Source organism: Myotis nattereri, assembly GCF_964212035.1.
Source record: "Myotis nattereri genome assembly, chromosome: 10".
Lineage (NCBI taxonomy): Eukaryota > Metazoa > Chordata > Mammalia > Chiroptera > Vespertilionidae > Myotis > Myotis nattereri.
Window position 1 is genome coordinate 74,562,147 of NC_138085.1, and position 13,532 is coordinate 74,575,678.

At 60.7% G+C, this 13,532-nt stretch overlaps 1 protein-coding gene across 1 annotated transcript in view; it reads right to left on the minus strand.

Moving 5' to 3' along the window:
- KLHL29 (kelch like family member 29) overlaps positions 1-13,532 on the minus strand; it is a 114,771-nt gene that overhangs the window by 53,584 nt on the left and 47,655 nt on the right. Inside the window, exon 2 of the mRNA XM_081101491.1 lies at positions 1,238-1,379. Within this exon, the coding sequence (XP_080957617.1) occupies positions 1,238-1,379 (142 nt within the window). The remainder of the gene's footprint in view (positions 1-1,237; positions 1,380-13,532) is intronic.

The window sequence follows — 13,532 nt, forward strand, 5'->3', positions numbered from 1 at the left end:
CAGCAAGGAAAGCAGGAACCTCAGAGATCCCAAGGGTCACGAAAAACATGGACAAGGCCTTGCCCTGGGGCCTCCACCCCTAGCTGCCTCACCCGCTTACGAGGAGATGGACAGGGTCAGGGCAGCCACAGGACAGCGCTGGGCTCTTACTGCTGAGACAGCATGTGATGTGGCTGCCAGCAGGGCAGAGGTGACATAGGCTGTGATGAGCAGAGGGGACATAGGCTGTGGTGGGCAGAGGGGACATAGGCTGCAGTGGGCAGAGGGGACAGAGGCTGCAGTGGGCAGAGGGAACAGAGGCTGTGATGAGCAGAGGGGACAGAGGCTGCGGTGAGCAGAGGGGACATAGGCTGTGGTGGGCAGAGGGGACATAGGCTGTGGTGGGCAGAGGGGACAGAGGCTGCAGTGGGCAGAGGGGACAGAGGCTGCAGTGGGCAGAGGGGACGTAGGCTGCAGTGGGCAGAGCAGAGGGGACAGAGGCCGCGGTGGGCAGAGCAGAGGGGCTGAGCAGAGGCACGGGGCCGGCCACGCACGGTCCTTCGTGCTGTGATCATGGGGATCGTTGTTGACCAATGAGATAGGAGCAACCCCTTTGAAGGGAAAGGGACTGGAAACTGGGCTCTGGTCGCGGCTGAAGAACGTGGGTGTTTATCGCACAGAAGACTGGGGGCGGGGAGTGGGCTCTCCAGGTATCTGCAGGGCTGTGGCGCAGAGGGCCAACGGGACGCGTGTGTGCATCCTAAGGGGGTTGTGGGACGGATGGAGACAGCACGGAAGGCTCTGGTTACGGTCCCCGCTGTCCAAAGAAGGCCTGGCCTGCTGTAGGAAGTGGTGCGTGAATCCCCCATCCTGGGTGGGGTGTGGAGCACCCCCTCCCCATGTATCCATTGGCAAGGCAGAACTCACTGGAAGGTGTGACTTGAGAAACTTGTGTTGAACCGGGGTACTGCTGTTTGAGAATAACTATTCAAAAGCACCCCGAGCCCACTCCGAGTCACTCCTAGATGTCACTCTGACTCCCCTGCTTTCTCCCAACGACTCTCTTGAGTAGCAGAGAAAGGTGGTAGAGACACAGCCACTGCCCACGGAATGACACGCAGTGCCCCCACCCGACTCAGCGCAGCCTGGGGTCTGGGCTGCTGCAGGCCCCGGCGCCAGGACCTGCTGAGGAGCTGGGGTGCCCCGTAGGCGCCCAGCCCTGGGCACAGGCGCCTCTGCCCACGGAGGAAGTACACACCTGGATTGTCGCTCTCCCTCATCTGTTTGGAGGGCGGCTCATCAGTGTCCCAGGGCGTGGCCTGATTGATGGGCGTCTGCCCCCACCGGATGCTGGTCGTGAGTCCCTGGGACTGACTGTCTGCTTTGGAGATGCCGGGCGCCTGGGGAGAAGCAGAGCAGGAGGGTGAGCACAGCCCCGCAAGAGTCCTGCCCTGAGACTCGTGTCCCCTGTCCCCACCCCAGCAGTCCTGCTGCTGCCTGAGCCACGGGCCAGTCCCTGGGGAAATGACAGATCCTGTGGCCCAGCCGGAGCAGCTGTGACCTCTGCTAAACTCCCAGCTCCGGAGCACCCACCCCAAAACCTCCCCGGCCACCCTCCGTGGCCACTCATGCCACTGGAGCCATCACAAAGAAAAGAGCGTTCTGCCCTGAGATGTGACGTCCCTCCAGCCCCCGGGGCATTCGTAAACTGTAACAACACCCATGGGCATGTGCTGAGCACCGGCTGCATACTCAGTGCAGGCTCAGTGCCACCATCCACCTGGCCCTTGGACACGTGAGAGAGCGCCTCTCCAAAGCTCAGCTCCCAGGCCCCACCCTGCCCCCACACCCGCCCGGAGGCCCCGGAAGTCCCACTGGGGAGGAGACAGAGGCAGGCGCAGGGTGGGGACCCAGGCTGGTGAGAGGACAGCTCCCACCCGGCTGCCCGGAGGGAGGCAGGCCCGGCTGCAGGCCTCACTCTCTAACTTGGATCATGAAAGAGAAAGGAACCTCAGGGTGAAAGCAGCCGTGAGGACAGCGCTGGTCTCCTGAGCCTCAGCCTGACGGTGGGATGTTATGCAATTGTTAAAAATCACGTTACCTACGCGTTCTCAAGGGGATGGCAAAACACTCGCACTGGGAGAGAAGCAGGACACAAATGACAGCTACCGCCCCACCATGAGGACAACGTGTGTCGGAGGGAAATGCTGAAACATTAGCAGGGGTGCTATCCTGGGGTGAGAGGGTTCGGGGTGACGTTTATTCTCTTGCCTACGCTTTTCTGTATTTGCCAGACGTTCTACTATGGCCATTTCCATTATCATCATTACAGTTACAGGGGGGCAGATGCAGGCTTACAGTTGTTCCTATGGAAAACAATACAATAGCTAATGAAGATTAGTGCAAGAATAAACCCCGTGTTTCGCAGACTCACAACTGTAACCCTACTTCTGTCCCACCCTGTATAATAAGCAGTAAACAAACAAACAAACAAATAAATAAAATAAAAATCCAGAAAGCAGGTCAGCTAGCCCGGGACTGGGATCACTGGGATGTGAGGGGGTGTGGGTCTCAGCAGAGGTAGTTTCAGGAGTGACCGTGGTTCCCAGGAGTTCAGCCAGAGTCCAACAAGTTTGGGGGTGAAGAGTGAGATGGGGTGGGGGAGGGGCAGAAACAGCTGCCCATTGGAGACAGTCACCCAAGACCAAAGGAGCCCCAAGGGGTATCTGGAGGCCTACTTAGGTGAGGCCATGGTTCCGGTGATTCTGATGGAAGCGGACCCAGTGCCCCAGCTGGTGGGGCAGTGCCCCCTGCTGGCCTCTCTGACAGTAGGTCCCCGGGGTCGGGGGATGTATGAGCAGGGAGGGCAGAGGGTTAGTGGGGCTTTGAAGCCTCTTGGGGAGGACCACCAGCCTGCACCGGGCCTGCTGGGAGGAGCGGAGCCACATCCCATTAGAACCAGGGAGGACCACCAGCCTGCACCGGGCCTGCTGGGAGGAGCGGAGCCACGTCCCCTTAGAACCAGGGAGGACCACCAGCCTGCACCGGGCCTGCTGGGAGGAGCGGAGCCACATCCCACTAGAACCAGGGAGGACCACCAGCCTGCACCGGGCCTGCTGGGAGGAGCGGAGCCACATCCCATTAGAACCAGGGAGGACCACCAGCCTGCACCGGGCCTGCTGGGAGGAGCGGAGCCACGTCCCCTTAGAACCAGGGAGGACCACCAGCCTGCACCGGGCCTGCTGGGAGGAGCGGAACCACGTCCCATTAGAACCAGGGAGGACCACCAGCCTGCACCGGGCCTGCTGGGAGGAACGGAGCTGCATCCCATCAGAACCAGGGAGGACCACCAGCCTGCACCGGGCCTGCTGGGAGGAACGGAGCCGCATCCCATCAGAACCAGGGAGGACCACCAGCCTGCACCGGGCCTGCTGGGAGGAACGGAGCCGCATCCCATCAGAACCAGGGAGGACCACCAGCCTGCACCGGGCCTGCTGGGAGGAACGGAGCTGCATCCCATCAGAACCAGGGAGGACCACCAGCCTGCACCGGGCCTGCTGGGAGGAGCGGAGCCACATCCCATTAGGACCAGGGAGGACCACCAGCCTGCACCGGGCCTGCTGGGAGGAACGGAGCTGCATCCCATTAGAACCAGGGAGGACCACCAGCCTGCACCGGGCCTGCCGGGAGGAACGGAACTGCGTCCCATCAGAACCAGAGAGGACCACCAGCCTGCACCGGGCCTGCTGGGAGGAGCGGAGCCACATCCCATTAGGACCAGGGAGGACCACCAACCTGCACCGGGCCTGCTGGGAGGAGCGGAACCACATCCCACTAGAACCAGGGAGGACCACCAGCCTGCACCGGGCCTGCTGGGAGGAGCGGAGCCACATCCCATCAGAACCAGGGAGGACCACCAGCCTGCACCGGGCCTGCTGGGAGGAACGGAGCTGCATCCCATTAGAACCAGGGAGGACCACCAGCCTGCACCGGGCCTGCTGGGAGGAACGGAGCTGCATCCCATCAGAATCAGGGAGGACCACCAGCCTGCACTGGACCGCTGGCAGGAGCGGAGCCGCATCCCATTAGGCCCGTTGCTGCGCTGAGCTAATTGCATCAGGCTGCACTTTAGCTCTGGCCTGCGTTTCAGATGCTTGGCGTCTGTGAACAGAGCGGCAAACAAAGGGAAAGAGGAATCTCCCGAGGGAAGAACAATTCAACGGACAAGCTTCCTTGTCGGAGGCTCCTGCCCCATTTCTGTCTGTGGGACAGATGGGAGCTTGCGGTGGGCGAGAGGGGTGGGAACTGAAGGAACAATAGTGTGGCTTCCATAGAGTTCTCTAAATAGACAGCTCTCCAGGGCGCCCTGTCGGCACCCCTCTGTATTCCCAGGTTCTTGGGGTGCTGGTGGGTTCAGAGGCTCACAGGTTGCTTCCCCGTAATCAAAGGCATTGAAGGGGGGGGGCAGGAGCCTGTGCGATGTCCCATCCAGGGCCCAGTTTGGCGTGAAGTTTGAAGGCAGACACCCCAGCCTCCTCACCAGCATCCTCCTTCCCTGGTAAGACAGAAACCCTTCCTGCCAGTAGGGGGCGCTGCAGCCCCTCTCTGCTACCCTGGGTCTCTGTGGGTCTCCCAGGCCAGAGGCAGGCTTGGTTCTCAGGGACCTCTGTCTCATTTCTCCCCTGCGGAGTCAGTGTCAGGGTCCTGCCTGGTCCCTTGACAGGGAAGGTAAGGGCCTGGGCCTGGCCCTTACAGCAGGCGCTGCAGCCAGCAGAGGCGGCTGGAGTCCTCCCTCAAGAGTGGGGAACTGGATTCTGAGCTCTTCAACTTCAGGAGTTCCAGTGTTTGCCCTGACGTGGGTTCCAAAACACTCCTGTCAGCTCAGTTGTTTGTGCCTTTCACAGAATTGGGTCCCTGTCCTGTGCCCAGTCCTGCCCGAGGCTCGGGGACACCAGGCCCAGCAGAGGGAGCACTCGGCACCTATGCAAACAGTGGGGACTTAGACGCCAGAAGGAAGCTGGGGTGCTGGGGGTGACTGGGTGTGGTGACAACTGGTTTGCTGTCCGGCTATGTCCTTCATGAACACTACAAGCAAGTTCTCCCGTACAAGAACTGTGTTCTGCTGTGAGAAACACAGATTCCCTTTTTGCTTCAGGAGAGATAAACAGGGCCACTTGCATTCTCGCCGGCGCCAGCAGCTTCTGAGGCTAGGAGCAACTTGCAGTTCAGGAGTTTTGTTCTGTTAAAAGAGTGACATGAACATCCCGCCCTCTACTCCCTGCAGGAAAAACACGGACATGGGTGTGTGGTGTGCCGAGGCCTGGGCACCCAGGTGGGAGAGGGACGCCCGGCGATGAGGCAGCTCCGCCTGACCGGGGCCCCTCCTCCTGCAAAAGGCCCAGGTCCAAGGAAACGTGTGGTCCCGGCTCTGAAGGCCCTGGGGGACTGTGTGGGTCCGAGGCTCCGGCTCTAAGCCTCCCCCATGGTCCGGAGTTCAGAGGTCCGAGAATCACCAAAGGCTCCCCAGCCCAAATGCCAGGCTTCTGGATTCCACTGGGCGCCAGGGGGCTGCCCTGCCTTCTGTGAGAATGCCACCGAAACAACCAGGACAACAGCTCGGGGCACGCGGTGGGGGGTGTGGGGGGGGAGAGGTGGAGTGGGGGAGCAGGGCTGGGAGAGCCTCCCTGACCCCCTGCCACTGCCATTGTCCATCCGGGACATCAGTGAAGCCGCCGGACACTTGGCCTTTCCCCCGCGGCCCTGGCCGTGCTCTGCTCCGGTGACATGACGGCACCTGCAGACAGAGGTGACGAGAGGAGGACAGCCCTCCTGCCTGGCACCACGAAGAGGCCCTATCCGCCCACCATCCAGCCTGAGCAGGATCCTCTCTGCTTCCCTTTAATGAGATGCTAATGGGATGCATCATTAACGCAGCAGCTTTTAAACCCGAGCTCTTGTAAATTTTCAAAGGTCACATTCTTACGGTAGCTGACAGCATCCTGCTTCTTTCAGCGACTGAAGACACTAAAGACCCTGATCCTAATGGATGGGCCTCTGTGAGGCGGCTGCTCGGGCCCAGGCGCCCGCTGTGGGGGGTGGGGGTGGGTGGGGGGCGGGTGCTGGGGAACCTCCTCCTGGAGGAAGCCTCCCAGGGCGCCTGGCTCGCGCTCTACCAGCTCGGTAGAGCCCGTTACACGCTGCCCACAGGGCTGCACTGGGGCCTGTGGCCGTGGGGGAAGGTGGGGCGCTTTGCAGAGATGCCTGGCCACGGGGGCAAGGGGCTGACACCGCTGGGGCCTCAGAGCCACGTTCCCTCCCACAGAGCGTCACGGGCTCACCAGGCTGTGCACCCGTGAAGCTGCTGCAGTCCAGAGGGGCTGCTTTTTCTAACGTGTTCACCCAGAGGAGCACCATTTCCTACTTTGCACAGAGGTGCCCTACGGGCCAGCAGGGTCCGGGTGGTCAGGGGGGTTTGAAGGATGAGCCTTCCTGGGGGCCCTCACGCGTCTCGCTTCTTCCAGCTCCGACGCCCTGTGCACAGGATGACCGCAGCTGGCACGCTGCCTCTCAGGGCTGTGCTGACCCTGCACTGGTGGGCCAGCTCCATGAGGGAGGGACCAGCACGGTGCCCGGCCGAGCTGGTGCCTGGCCTGGTGCAGGTGCCCAGGGAACGAATGGATGAGAGCAGGGTCTGTGGGCTACAGTGCTGGCCAACAGCAGGAACATGCCTCCCTGTAGGTTCGGCACACGTGTCGATGCATGGAGTGCACGTAGGAGGAGTAAATAACGTGAGCAACCGAGCAGGGGGGTGAAGCGCATGGCGTGCCTGGGCAACCTGGTGCAATGTGTTCCCCTCATTGGGGAGACGGGGTTTCCGGACTGTGGGGGCCTTGTGTGCTGGGACCCCAACACCATTGCTCTGGAGGCTGCTGGAGGCTTCTTGGAGGCCTGGTGCCCCAAACCTCTGCCCCTGCTCGTGTGCCTGGTATTGTGGACGATTGGGTGCCGGGGTTGGTGCCCGTCTCTGGGGGGCGGGGGCATCTTCTGCAGAAACCAGAACTCAGCTCCTTCCACTGTCGCCAAGAAGATCAGAAGACAGTGAACCGATAGACCCTGGACAGCAGGGAGCGATTCCAGAATGGACGGGGTTGGTGCTGGGCCCCCAAACCTGGCAGGATCCAATAAGGCTGATGGATTCGGGCTGACAGCACAGTTAGCGTGTTTCCAGCCTACATACCTGACAGAGCTGGGCTCGCGTGGGCCTCCTCTGGGGGAAATGACAGCACCAGCACCCATGTCCCCTCCCTGCCGATGAACCTGCAAGCCCTCACACTGCTGTCACGCGTGTGGTGCGGGCAGGGCTGGCAGGACCTGCTTCAGCCGAGTGTCACTGAGGACAGCCAGCCCCCCCTTCACAGTAACAGCCCTTCCCCTCCAGGGAGCCGAGCGCCCCAGCCCTCACGGTGGTGGAATTGGTGGAATTGGTCAGACAATGCTTCCGTGCTCATGTGGGCCAGAACCACTGCTGGGCACCGGACACAGTGATGGTCAAGGCTTGCTTCTCACCCCTGAGAAATTTACACCAGTGGCATGGGACACACCCACACCAAGGACCCGTGAGGATGACAGGCTGCAAGAGGGACCGTAGGAAACAGAACCACGATGCCGTGACACTACGCCAGCTCTGGGCCGAGCCTTTCAAGGGGACTCGCAGCCTGTGCCTGGGTCTCTCAGACCCTCCAGTTCAGACCAGAGATCAGAAGAATACCACTGAGTGATTCTAGCCAACACCGCGGGAGCTCAGGGGGTCCAGCCAAGCCCTCCCAGAGTGTCTGGGCACACATTCGTGAGATTTTATAGGATGCTGTTTAAAGCCACTTACAGCAGGGGGGTACACAGTCTATTGTGCATATTGCACAATAGCAGAAGTTCAAAAGTCCTTCCTGTGCTGCCCTGGACATATGTTTTACATGCATCCCTTTGTGCTCCTCAGAGGACGGGGCAGCATAACGATAGCAGGGGATGTAATTACATAAACGCTAAAACTGAAGCTACTGCAGCCTCTCCCCAGGCACATGCCGCTAGGTGGGGGGTGGAGGGGGGTGGCCTTGGGTGAAAACTCAGAAGCCACAGGTGATCTGGGGCGGATCTGCAGCCTCATTTTTGTCCCTGTCACTTCCATCTAATTTGGGAAAGACGAGCTTTGGTGTGACACCCCCACACCCCAGCTCCGGATTCTGAGGGCCCCTTCCAACAAAGGGCTGCTGGTGCGGCCTGAGCCCTTCGGCATCTTCTCTGATTCGAGGTGGAAGCCGGAGAACAGGCTCTGCCAGCTTCCCTTGCAGCTAGAACACCGGCATGTGCCTGCGGCTCAAACACACTGGGTGAGAGTTCCGTCTGGAAGCTGGGCAACACGAGGAAACCGGTGCAGCTCCGAGGCCACGCCCCGCAGAGATCCGTGGAGGAGGCACGTAGATTAGGGAGCACGCAGATGGTGGAGGCTCTGGGGTTCTGGGCCAGCAGCTGAGGTGCGTGCTGTCACTTCCCTCTTCTTGCCCTGGAAGGTTCTCAGGTCTCCTCTGAGAGCAGCCAGAGCAAGTCCTCGAACAGCTCCTAGCGGAAGTGGATTTGCTGAGGTCCCTCCGGGCCCTGGGGGAGCACGTCCCAGCGGCTGCCGGCTCCAGGACTGAGCGGAGCTGGGGAGGCCTCTCCCTGCAGAGTGGACGTGCCGCTCCCTTTCCGCGTCCCCTCCACTGCCAGGCGCCCCGGTTCTTCACGGTGTCGGTGCCCCTGTGCGGACTGATGGGCGCCAGTTTTCAGAAAACGTACTCAGGCTGGTGTGTTGGGACTGCGCATGGGAACCTGTCGGGGCCCCTGCAACTACAAAAGGGAAGCCCCAGGAAGGCAACTCTTACCTAAAGGAATGATATTGAAATGGGGGGAATTCAGGCTTGGGGAGGAGCTATTTTGGTGTCTGGGTTTTTAACTTATTTATTTAAGAAAAATATATTTTTATTATTGATTTCAGAGAGGAAAGGAGAGGGAGAGAGAGAGATAGAAACATCAATGACGAGAGAGAATCATTGATCGGCTGCCTCCTGCACACCCCACACTAGGGATCGAGCCGGCAACCAGGGCATATGCTCTGACCGGAAATCGAACAGTGACCTCCTAGTTCATAGATCGACGCTCAACCACTGAGCCACACTGACCAGGCTGGTGTCTGGGTGTTTAGAGTCCTGCTCATGGGTTATACACTGAGACTGTTGGCTCTCTAGGTCTGCCAGGTTATCAATGACAGCACTGACTTAAAGGTCACGCAGGTACAGCATCGACCACCTCGGTTGTAGGGGTTCCCCAGCATTAGTGCACATAAGGATCTGGGGCGGGGGGCGTGTTAAAAGTGCAGGTTTCTGGATCTACCCCCCGCGCTTCTGAATCAGAAGGTCTGGAGTGGGGGAACCCCAAATTGTGGCCCTTTAACAAGCCCACCAGGCGGTGCAGGTGGTCCCTGGACCTCGCTCTGGGGAACGACAGCCTTGACATTCAAGCCCCCAGGCCATCTGTGCCCTCAGTGAGGTGACCTCAGAGCCGAAGCTGCTGGCGGGGCTGGACGGGGACAGAGCTCTGGGCCTCGCTCACGGGCTCACAGGCGCCGGCCCTTTAGTCACGCTGTCTTCTCGGACTCCTGTTCCCAGCCTGGGTTTCTCAGGGTCAGAAGGACACACTGACAGGCACCAAAGCTATAAATCTGTGGCCTCGGGGACGAGCAGTGACATTTATGAGCCTCTCAATTCCCATTTCATGATCGCTACTGAACTGCAAACAAGAGCATAACCACAGTCAATCCCTGCTTAGGGCCGAGGGAGGCTCTCTGGGGTCCCCTCTGCGCTCATTAACGAGGCTGCCCTCTCTGGCCCCCGGGTCCCCGGCCGGCGCCCTCGGTCCCCCCTCTGCATCAGCGCCATCATGTGCTCCGGGGCCCGATGAAATTTCTAATAATACTAACCAATGATGTGTTAAATTGAGACACTTCTGGCTCGCACGCCGGAAGCCGCACGATGGTTTAAAGGACCACTGCTTACCTTTCTCTATCAATTTGCTGCTAAATCACTGCTTTCGGAGCAACTTACAGAAAAGTAATTCTTTATTTGAATTTTAATTTCAGTCTTGTCATCTTAAATAGATATTCAGATTCCAATCATATGACAGAATCTGATGATGTGTCAGGAGGGCAAGTGCCCCTGTTGGGAGCCTGGCGGGGGTGGGGGGGCGGGGGCGGGGGGTGGGGACGGAGGATGTGACCTGGGGACGGGTAAGGGAGCTGAGCAAGGAGGGCAGCCACGTACTGGGTGGGAGAGAGAATTTCAGAGGCCAGGGGGCAGCCGCTAGCCTGGCCCTGTCGTCCGAGGCTGTGTCCTGCCCTGAGGGTCACCGCCAAGTGCTTTAGGTGGAGACTGGCCACTTCCTGCCTGTCTCTCACTGGGCCACATAAGCACCAAGAAGCTCAGCCACGACGAGCCGGCAGCACCGAGGAGGGGGGGTGCCTGGCCTGTGCCGTCCTAACAGCTCCATTTGCTGAGCACCTGCTGCATGCCAGGCGCGGGCAGGATGCCATCTCCTCCCCTGAGTTCTGTGCTCACGCCTCCCCTTACTGTAAGGCCTGGAGAAGCGCAATCGCAGCTAGAGGGCGCCAGACTCAGACTCGAACGGCCTTTACTGTCCTAGGACTCGCAGGGGTGCTCTGGGAGGGCCAGTATGTCCCCAGGCCACCCCCACTGTGGCTGACAGGCCCCCAAACAGGCGTAGCCACGTCAAGGTCACGTCCACACTGCCCTGCTTGGGTGACACTCAGTGCCCCTCTCAGGTGCCCGCTGGAGCTGGATCCCCTGGGCTTCCACCATCTCCCCAGTCCCTCTGATCCCCTAGACTCTGGGCCATTGACAGGTTCCCCAACCCCTACCAGTGTGTGCTGGCCCTTTCCAACTCTTCAGTCTCTGACCCGGTGGCCCAGACCGACACCTCCACCCCTCTCCAAAGTGGGCAGTGCCCCGAGGGGCCACCCTTCATGTCCCCTCTCTCTTCTACTTCCTCCCCCCCCCCTCCATCAGCCCTTCCCTTGGCATTCCACCATGGGACCCACACATCCTTGCCTCTCCACGTCAGCTGCCATTCCACCCCCACCTGCCTCCTCTCCTTCTATGGTCATTCCCCTCCACGGGGCTCAGGACACCTGGGATTCTGCTCACCTTTCACCTTTCACCTCTCCCCACCCCAGCACTTCAGTGAGACCATCCCCTTTATTATTTTTTAATTATTATTATTATTTTTTAGAGAAGGAGTAAGGGAGAGGGGGGGGGGAAGAGAGAGAGAGAGAGAGAGAGAGAGAGAGGAACATCAATGTGAGAGAGATACTTGGATCAGTTGCCTCCCGTATGCACCCCAACTGGAGATCAAACCCAAAACCTAGGCATGTGCCCTGACCAGGAATTGAGCCCAGGACCTCTGGTGCACAGGGCGTCACTGCAACCAACGGAGCCAACCAGCCTGGGCGAGAGACCGTCCCTCCCAATGAGCAGTCACCTCCTGCTGCCAAGTCCGGCGCACTTCCCAGCCTCTTCCTCGGACCCGTCACACTGGCCTCCTCCCTTTTCCTTCTTGAAACTCCTTCCCTTCCGTTTCCGCAACGATGCTCGTCCTGGCTGCCCCCCCCCCCCCTGCGGTGCTGCCCGCTGGCTTCTCCGGCCAGCTCTCCCGGGTGGCCGTGCCCCAGGGCTCCGGCCAGGCCCGCCTCGACCTCCTCGGCCCCTTTGGTCCCTGTCTCCTCTGGTAATTACTGTTCTGATACGAAGCACCTGTGCAGTAGCCATTGTCTTCGATAGGACCCCGCTTTCTAGAGAACTGGGCAAGTATATTTGCTTTTCCGTTATCCGGCTTCAAAGTCTACGCCTTAGAGACGTTTTTGCTCCAGGTTCAGCACAGACGGCTCCCCCTGCGCATGTAAAGCAACGGCGTCTGGGGCTGGTTTTTGCCGCGCCCTCGCCGCCTCGCGCGCCCCGTCCAGGCCCCGAACCTGTCCCAGGGGATGGGCCTTGTGGACAAAAGAAAGGATAAATCTGGCAGAACCTTCAACTCAAAGCTTTCAACTTTCCTCTGACAACGTTCAACAGAAAACTTCTTAGTCCCATTTCCAAGGAACTTTTCATCCATTACAAAACCCACACCATTTTCAAAGGGGCTTTGAAATAAGATCACCTGGAAAAAGCAGCCCGCCACAGATGAAAGGCTCTGAAGAGAAAGAGGCGCTTTCCCGGGCTCCAGCCCCCCCGCCCCCCGCCAGCAGCCCCCCTTTCATTCTGCTGAGAGGTGCAGGGCCGCCTGTGATGTGAGCGGCCTGATGGACGGCGAGGTGGACGGCGAGGGGCACCTGCGTGCGGAGCGGGGGGTGCGCCTTTCATCGACCCCCTCCAGTGGGCCCTCCCGGGTCTCCGACAGCCGTGTGCCGGTCCCGGCCCGGTTTGCTCAGAGCCCGCCGCCCCGCCCGCGCCCCTGCCCTCGGCCTTGGTGACCAGGCAGCCGCCATCTCAGTCCCGCTGCCTGAGCCTGAGCGGGCGGGCAGGGAGGCCGGCCCAGAGCAGCCCTGCCCGGCCTTTGATGGGACTTTTCCCCAATGCCCGCCCTGCAGGCAGCGCCTGTGGGACAACCCCGGACCTCCCAGCCTCGGAGCCTGGGACGCGCCTGTCCCGCCCTCCCCGGGTCAGCTCTGACCGCAGACACACATCTGACGACGACGGCCACTCGGGGCGCCTCTGCTCTCCGTGGGTCCGAGCTCCTCAGGGCGCCCGCGAGGACGAGGCCGCTGTGCAGGCCCCGAGCTGGCAGGTGGGACCAGGTGGGACCAGGTGGGACCAGGTGGGACCAGGTGCTGCTTGGCTGACCGTGAGGCCCCAGCAGGGCACTCAGAGGCCAAGGTGAACTGAAGCCACGTTTCTGAGGCTCCCCAGCAGGCTCGTCAGGGCTGGCCTGGCCCCTCTGCCCCTCAAGGCTGCCCCCCCCCCACCCACACACACACCAGGGCACCCTAGGACAAACCAAGCTTCCTTGGGTGCAGGGCTCACCCAGTACCGGAAAGGGCCCCGAGTGGAGGCCCCGCGGACTGTGCACCCCTCAGGCCCCTTCCTCACCCTCCTCCACAGAGACTCTCATTTCACCCCAAAGGCTCTGGGAGGGGAGCAGCGAGGGGTTGTGAGGCCTCTGCCTGGGCTGGCGACTCGCGGAAGGAAGTCGACTGCGCTCCACTCACGCCCAGCAAGGAGGTGCTGACACAGCCGGCTCGGCGACCTCATTAGAGGCCTAACCAGAGAGAGGACTGTGGCAGGGTCGCCCCGAGGTCGGGAGGACAAAGAAACAGATGTCCCTGGGAGCTAAACCAGTTTTACTGCCGGGACTGCGAGACTCCCCGAAGCAAGTGCCGCCCCCCGTGTGTCTCAGAGGGGCCTGCGGTGGAACATTCCAGAAGCGCACAACGAGGGTCTCCGTTGACATCCTCCCAG